General features: G+C 41.0%; 1 protein-coding gene across 7 annotated transcripts in view; it reads right to left on the bottom strand.

The window, feature by feature from the left end:
- Positions 1 to 3,587: 3,587 nt before the first annotated feature.
- BUB1B (BUB1 mitotic checkpoint serine/threonine kinase B) overlaps positions 3,588 to 8,691 on the bottom strand; it is a 42,491-nt gene continuing 37,387 nt past the window's right edge. For 5 of the 7 annotated variants that reach the window (XM_084845152.1, XM_084845145.1, XM_084845136.1 and 2 more), the window contains one exon: positions 3,588 to 4,151. In XM_084845152.1, coding sequence (XP_084701278.1) covers positions 3,962 to 4,151 — 190 coding nt within the window. In that variant the 3' untranslated portion in view covers positions 3,588 to 3,961. The remainder of the gene's footprint in view (positions 4,152 to 8,691) is intronic. The other 2 variants (XM_084845170.1, XM_084845160.1) reach the window with 1 other exon arrangement.

Below are 8,691 nucleotides of genomic sequence, written 5' to 3'. Positions count from 1 at the left end.
ATCAAGCACTAGAATTTAGCCAAAGGCTATTCTAGAATATTTATTAATAGGGAAATCAGATACAACACTAGAGAGAGATATAGAAATGTCAGACAGTTTACACAGGCAAGGACAGAGAAGCTTTGTAGGGAGATGACAAAGATAATTTTTTAAAAAGTATTTATAATTCATGAGTTAATAAAATTTAGGCCATTTATATAGCATTTTAAGGATTCTTCCATCTACCAGTGAACATGAAGTCAGTTATTTCAATTTAGATAATTTTGAAAAAGACAACTTAACTGTAAGTAAAAAAGTGTAATTGTGAAATGCCTGTTTCCATTTCTGGCCAGTTTCTGTATAAATAATACAGTATTTATTTTTAAAAATGTATTAATAATCTCTCCACTTAAAAAGCATCCAAGGTAATGTAAAGAAAAACTAGATTTAGTTGATGCATGAGAACAACAGTCTCAAATGGATCAGCCTTATTTAGTGGAATGGGATGCAAGTGTAAGCAGGCACATTTATGAAAGATAAATTAGATTTTAGTAATTTTTCATCTTTTTTAGCCAAAAGATATAAGCTTTGCCATCTACATATGTGAATATTGTATTTGCATCAGTAGTGCTAAAATACAGAGCTGCGACTGGATAGGACTTAGTGGCTACAATCCAGCAATTAGCTGAAGTTGTAGTTATGTGTATGCCATATTGTGGTTTACCTACAATCTTCCAGAACTACTTACGAAGATGAATAGCTCCCTTGTGGGGGTCATTCAGTTTTTCCCTCCTAAGCGTTTGGAACACAATGCATCCTCACATACAACAGTAAGCTAGGATTGGTTTCAGCACCCTGTCAAGTGTATATCTAGTGGCAATCTTGGAATTGTTACTAGATACATGTATTAAGGAGCCCCTAGTGGCATACTTTGAGCCACTTGATTCAGCCAAAGGGAAACGCTATATGCAAATTGATCTGGTGTTGGCTTACACAACTTAACATGTTACAGGCTGTACACACATTTTCACGTGTGTGTATTCAATTACTGTGGTCTTGCCACCAAACTGGATGTCACACAGAGATGTATATGGGCATGGCTGCTACACATTTTATGTGCTGTGGCAGGCGCGCACACATCTGCACCTGATTACACATACAAGATTCTGTTCATGAACCAGCAGCCATAACAAAACAAAATAGACAGATGCCAGTTCTGGTTTCGAATTTGTCCAGTCTTAAGTTTGGTTCATTCCATTTCTGCATTCGTTTGAGAATTCATTGGGAAAGTTCACATGAAAAATTGTATGCACTTTTATGCACATTTCTTCTGATATGCATTTTTGCAAACCATTTTCCCTGAAAAAGAATTATGGGCATTATTTTCAGAAATACACACATTTTGGGTGCATTTTCCCCTAAAATACAAATTTTTGAATTGGAGAATTGAATTGCAAAGTTTGGAGAAATACACATTTCAAAGGATAACTGTGTTCACATATTGGCTTGAAAGTGCAAAATTAGGTAAGCTTGCATTGAAATGTGAACCAAATGAATTTCCTCCCCGTCCCTAGTTGCTGACACAACCACCATGGCAGAGGGTGGTAGTACTGTTATCTATATCATGAGATTCATGCAGTGCATCAGAGTTGATCGGCAGGGGTGATCTATCAAGAGACAGAATTCATCTCAGGCCCACAGAATTACTTGCAGGTTTGAATTTCATCCTCACAAACTTGAGAATAATTCAGTAAGATGGACATATCTTGGACACCAGTGTGTTTTGGGATTCCACCGACATTAGGGATACGCTAGTGCAGAGGTAGGCAACCTTTTCAATGTTCCGGAGGGGACATCTATATTTTTTTTCTGATCCTGAGGGCACATTTCTCTCTTCTTTCACCCCCCACTTGCCTGCAATCTCTCTTCTTGCCCCCCCACCCTGGAATCTCCCCCCCACCCACACACCCCAAACCTGGTGCTTTCAGATTTTCTCAACAGTTGCTAAACAAGTTCCAAGCCACTTTAAGTATCACATGCTGTCAACCATCTTTGCATTGAAGATTGTGAGCTTATCTGTATTGAATTCAAAAAGCCACACTGTGGGTCTGAGGCACTGTACCATGAACAACTTAATTTATTTCAAACAGTAGTTGTGATTCATGTTGTATGTTGCTGCAGATTTACTTTATTTGGGCAAAATCAGGGAGCCCTCAGGCTGTGTGAATTATCTACGATTGTGATCCAAAAGAGTACCTCTTCAAAAGAGGAGTAAAGTAGTACCAATAGTTTAACAATGCATCGATAAATACTAATTAGAACTTCAATTTTTTCCTTCACTAGAAGTTAGACCATAGATATAATCAGAACAGACCTCAGGAGGTTATCTAGATGTAGACTCTAAACATCACACACCCTTTAGTAGGTAAAGTTTAATGGCTGAGTGATAATTACAAATCAGCTGTTTTATAGTGGGGTCTTTTGTCCTGCAAAAATGTTTTGAAGCAGTGTCCACTGTATAAATTCTGATTTAACCCCCCTTCACTCTGTGAGAGAGCTGTTTTCTGCCAGTGAAGTGATAATACAACAACTATATGCAAGGGACCCACAGTTTAGTCACAGGATCATTACCAATTGTGACTAGTGAAGAATTGGGCTTATGCCCAATATTAATCACCAAATGTCTAATGATAAATCAATTTCAATGCAAAACATGATTCAAGGGAAGAGATCCAAATAATATTTTAGATCAATGACCGCAGGACAGCTTAAGGTATTGCAAAGAAAAAAGTTTCTGGCAGCACTGAAGTAACTATTAGTTATTGAACCAGAGCCACATATGATTGACATGCTCTTCACAAGCAGACTGCAATCCTTTCCACCTAAGCTGAAAGTTACATAGAAACATAAGCCTGTTTCTGATGGTTTCATAACTACAGGATGAATGGGACCAGGCTGTTTGTCAACTGAACTAGTGGTATTTCAGAAACAGAGATCCTCAACCACCATGATCCAACTTAATTATAGATCTGTATGATGTTGACTGAGACTGATACATCAAACAAGAATTTGTCCACTAGTGAAAGCAGTTGCCACATCTGCCATCTGAGGTCCAAATTCTATGGGAGATTATTCATGCAACTGCATGGTTGGTTGATCTTTTTAAAGAAGCAGCAGTCATGCAGTGGGGAAGGAGAAGAGATCATTTAACCTTTTGCCCTTGCTGTGGCCCAGATCCCCCCCCCCCCCGCACATTGCTGTTATTTGCATTAGGAGGAAAGCTCCCACAGGGCAGCCCTGTCTGGATCAGTACTGTGCCAGGGGCAAAGGGTTAATCCCCCACCCGCTGCCATTTAGTTAAACACTAACCACACAATTGCTATTTACTAAGCAACATCACATCTAGTTTGGCCTCAACACCTGATATTTGAGTTCTTGTCTTTTCTCATATAGCCCGCTAACGCTTTCAGTTGCATTGTGTATTCAAAAGGAACTTGCAACCCAAATTGCTGAGAAAGCTATCAGGTGGATAAGAAATCTTTCATCCATCATAAATCGCTCAATATCAATAGCGCCAGCAACCAAATTCTGAAAGCCATGGGGCAGAATACAGGTGGCTACAAAACAGTTTTATTGAACAGTGATTACAAGAAGAGGACAAGACAGACTACAGATTTATAACAATGCGAGGATGAAGAACTCAAGGTATCATAAAGTGATGGAAACTGAAAACATTTCAACGGCTATTCACAAGGAAGTTTTAATAGTACAGAGAGATCTGCCAGTGAACAGAAACTGTACATATAGTTAAGGCATCAGCTAGAATTCTTTTAATAGGTCATGAAGAAATAAACGTGGAAGCAGTTTCAACTGTTTATACACTAGCAGTGAAAGAGAAGCAAGGATGAACTTTTTCTTGCCTCAGGGGTTGTTGTGAGTGGACAGTGAAGCTGAGAGATTTCAGAAGGATACTTTCTCTGTGTCAGAAGATATTTCCAACATGAAGGATGTCTTCCAGCTTTGTCAAGGAATCGCAGAGGCGTTCAGGGAAAGAACTGTCAAATGTGCTATTCAATTCCTCTCTCAGCTCTCTCAGCAGAGGCACAGTAGACTTACCATTTGCATTCAGAATTCTCTCAAAAATTTTACTCCACAAATCACCATCAACACACCTAAAAACCAATGGGAAAGCAGTTTATTGAGACTATCATACATATGGATGCTTCAGAATTCTTGCTTAAGCTATAATCTCTTAATTGTGCTTGAAGACAACAATCTGAGTCCCTTGTTGGACGTGGATTTATTTATTATATTTATATCCCACATGAATGCTCTCATGGAAGCAAACAATGAAACAAAAACTTGATAAATGGCAGGGGCATGAAAAGGAAGACTTGGAAAGGTCTCAAGTGTATGTTCCAGCTACGAAGTCATGATATCGGGGTCACTTGGGAAACTTATGCTGACACATTCCATTCACTAGACAAAAAGGTATCTTAAAGTTGGCAGATTGCACATGCTAGAAAGTTAAGTGCTTATTTATAAGCATGAACTTGTTTTGGATTCAGCGCATACATTTAAGAGTTAACACTGATTGGATATGGACATTTGGGATTTACTGACTCCAAACAAAGGGATGCGAGCTTAATGGTGAAATAAAACTTTTAAGAACTGCATAGGCACATCCCATGTTAAAGCCAGAGTAAAAGCTCTGCAGATCACCTAGGTCTAAAAGCAGGCTAGCTGCCTCACAGCTACGATAGGGCTAAACTTTGAAGAACTTGCTCACTCCTCACTGTTTACTTCACAATATAATATTGCCTCGTTTGGTTTGTTTACCAAAAGGGCAGGCTCAACTGCAGACAGATAGCTCCAAGGATGCATGTATCTGCTGCACCTCTTGCCTCCTGGGTAGCAATACGCCTTTCAACAGTGAACTGATTAAAAGAAAAGTGAATGGGCTGTATAGTTTAAGGCTTTTTACCAACTAAAAACCAAATTATGAGTCAGGGTAGAGGTGGGGAGTAGTCATACACACACTTGCAACTGTGGGCTTAAATTACTGCAACAAAACTCAGATTTGCTTATAAGGAAAATACATACATTTTACCAAGGAATGCAGTTTTTTACTCCTTTTGATATTCCATGTGTTAAAAGCACGCATTAGAAACAAGTGGGGAGTCTAACAGAAGATAACAACCCTAATACTGCAAGTATATATTTCTAGTAAGTCTTCCTTTCTCATCTGAAGGATTGATGCTATATTACATTTTGACTATTCCCCTTTAATATAGCAAATTCAATCATCTGTGCTTAATCAAACAATCGAAATGCTATTGCACAGACTGCAACTTCACAAATAGCCAACATAGAATTGATCTGAGTCACTCTCTGCTCATTTAGCCTAGAGCTTTCCTGCTTAAGCAAACTACTTCCCGCCATGACCATGCAAGGATAACAGCATTGGAAATCTCAGAGGACATGTTAACACAGCCTTGTAAATAAACCCACAGATATTACTAGCCTGCAATTTTTTAAACTAATCTGCTAGTAGTCTGCATTTCCATGCCAACTACAAAAAGGGAAAGCTCTCTCTTCTGCAGCCAGTGTGGAAATGCAGGATACCAGCCTTGGCTAGTTTTAAAAAATTGCCTTCTACCAAGTGGGCTGGTGGAGAAGGGAAGGGCTTCCGTTTTTCCATAGTCAGCCTGGAAACCAAGGGACTGACGGAAGAGAGATCCCTTCTTTCTCCACCAGTCCACTCACTTGCTTGCACAGAATTCCTTGTCTATAGTTATCAGGTGCGTTGTTAAATACAAAGGTGGCAGTATTCCTAAGAAACTGTCATATAGAAAAGCCATTTCTCACTTTAACAGCTGTATGTTTTTTTCTTCTTTTGTGAACCTGAAGCATTCTTCCCACCACCACTCAAAGAAGCCTTATCATCTAAAGGCCACAGATGAAACAAGTTGAAACAAAAACCATAATAATTCAAGCAATCACAAACCTTATGTAGTACAAATATGTTTAGTATTTGTATTTTAGTAAACCAAGCTTGCCTAGGCAGAAAAGAGTGTCAACTGAAACACCTTAGTCAAATTTGTCTGTCTAGCTGGAAACTTTCCATCAGTGTAATTTAACAAGCATTTTAAGGACAGGAACAAGGAGTTCCTGCACACACAAATATTTTGGCAAAGGCACTTTTTCTGCAAATATTCTGAATTTTCTAATCACCATAAGCATACTGCTCCTTGAAAACCGATCACACCCACAGCATGAGCCAGCTCCATGAAGTATTGCTGCTGATGCAAAACTATCTATTTTAAGCCTGTCTATTAAAAAACAGCTATAAAAAGGCAACTTTGTTCCTGCTCTTTAAAATACATGAAGCGCAACAGATAATCTTTCTGGGAACCTTCTGATTGGAAAGGTTTAATTCACTCAAATAAGACTTGTCAGGATGGTTGACAGGGAAAGGGCAGGGATCAATCTGCGTCAAATAAACGTCTATACACCCCCCTGATTCTACTAAAGTTGGAGATAAAAGCAAATATCCTAAAAGAGTTAGGATAAGTAGGCAGGCAAGCATTACTCAGTGGACCATTCCCTAAAGAGCTTTAAAATAAATCTGGCATGCCCTCTTCACAGACAGGATTGGAGAAAGGAAGCTGTAGATTTGAAGCAGCTCAATGGAATCATTTACTGTGGTATTTAAAGTCCAAGAAAGATATACCAGAATCCACATGATTGTCTGGAATACTTAATTGAGACAAGCAGTAATTAGAACTTTAACTCTCAATGGAGATCCCAGCGTGGGACACAGAGATAATCAGAGTTTATTTCATTACATTTGTAGCTCACCCTCCAGAGAACTGACAGTGGCGTATATTGGGGCAGTTCACACGTAATGACAGTCCACTGGCTGCTGGAGATGAGCAGGAGAGAGTAGGCACGCTGCCTGATTTTTATCAGCAACCTACGATTGGCTTGTTTGTAGGTTGTTGTACATGACGTGCAAACCCAGACCAATGGGTTGTTTAGGGGCTAAACAACGCAGTGGATAACCCTACAACAAATAATGGGTTTGCACGTCATACACAACAACCTACAAACAAGCCGATCATTGGTTTAAGTAAAAGCAGAAGTGGCAGGTGTGCAAGAGGCAGCACACTCTCTCCTGCTTGTGCATAGGTTATTCAAACCATGGGTTCTCATTATGTGCAAAGCAGGTCATCAGGTTATCCCATGTTATTCGGCTTCGGCTATGGGGTGGTATAGAAATGTAATAAATAATAATGTTATTATCAGAACGTTATGAGGTTGGTTTGCCTAAGAGCTAGCAAGTTGCTCAAGACCAGACAGCCTTAGAGCTGAGCAGGATTTGAACCCAGGTTTCCCCTGCCTAGTCCAATAATTACCCACTACTACACAGCTCTCCGGTTTTATCCAGATGAGCCTATTTCCTTAGTCCTTTTTCAACTATCCGAGATCTACCTTAGCTGCTGTTCCGCTGCAGTCTGATCCTGTACCCCAACTAGGGATGTACGAAAGTCACTTACCTGTTCGCGGATTATGTTGATGTTGGGGGGGAGGTGTTCCGTCCCTCCCCCCGGAATCCTGGCCGGCCGGCTCTGCTCCGCAGGGATTCTGCGGAGCTGCTGGCCGGCTCCACCAGCAGCCGGACATCCGGCCGCTGGCTAGCAGGGATGCAAATGGCGGCGGCCGTAGCCGCTGCCTTTTGCGTCCCTGCAGTCAGCCGTGATAGGCTACGTAAATGTTTACGTAGCCTATCACGTCTGACTAAAAAAACAACCACAACAACGCGCATACGCAAATGGCGGCGGCCATGGCCGCCGCCATTTGCGTTCCTTATTTTGGCACGTCTTAGTCTACATCAAGATTCACGTAGACTAAGACGGCGAAAATAAGGGGAACGCAAATAGCATAGCTGTTTGCGTTCCCCTTATTTTCGCCGTCTTAGTCTACGTAAATCTTGACGTAGACTAAGACGTGCCAAAATAAGGAACGCAAATAGCGGCGGCCATGGCCGCCGCCATTTGCGTACGTGCGTTGTTGTGGTTGTTTTTTCAGTCAGACGTGATAGGCTACGTAAACATTTACGTAGCCTATCACGGTTTGTTTGTTTGTTTTTAAACCTAGCCGTGATAGGCTACGTAAATCTTTACGTAGCCTATCACGTCTTTTGTTTTTTTTTTTAAACTGGAAATGGCGGTGGCCGCCGGTCAGAAGACTGGCCACCGCCACTGCCGAACCGCCACCGCAGCCACCCGGAAGATCCACCCCAGGTAAGTCTCGTCCCCCGGGGGGGGGGGGGGAGAGACCGTTCTGCCACCGATTTCGGGGGGCCGAATGCACTGGCATTCGGCCTCCCCAAGATCCGTGGCGGAATTCTCTGACATCCCTAACCCCAACTTCCATGTTCAATCCCTCTCTCCAAACCATTTTATTAATATACCCACAGCAAGGGCACTTTCACTTCTATCACACCTGAGGTTAAACAGGAGCAGTAGCAGAACATTAACAACTGGGAGGAAGGGATGCTACAGATTACAGATCTCACAGCCCTCTTAGAAAAAAAATGAAATGCATATTCCAATACACTTTTGGAAGCCTAACTTCCCTGACATCCAAGGTATATGCATGATTCTAGATGCTCATGGTTGCTTGAAAAATATTCTACAGAAGATGTTT

Source organism: Heloderma suspectum, chromosome 1 (genome assembly GCF_057233095.1).
Source record: "Heloderma suspectum isolate Gila_16-S chromosome 1, 16-S_ref, whole genome shotgun sequence".
Lineage (NCBI taxonomy): Eukaryota > Metazoa > Chordata > Lepidosauria > Squamata > Helodermatidae > Heloderma > Heloderma suspectum.
The sequence above is the reverse complement of the archived record's forward strand: the minus strand, read 5'-3'. Positions and strand labels throughout refer to the sequence as shown.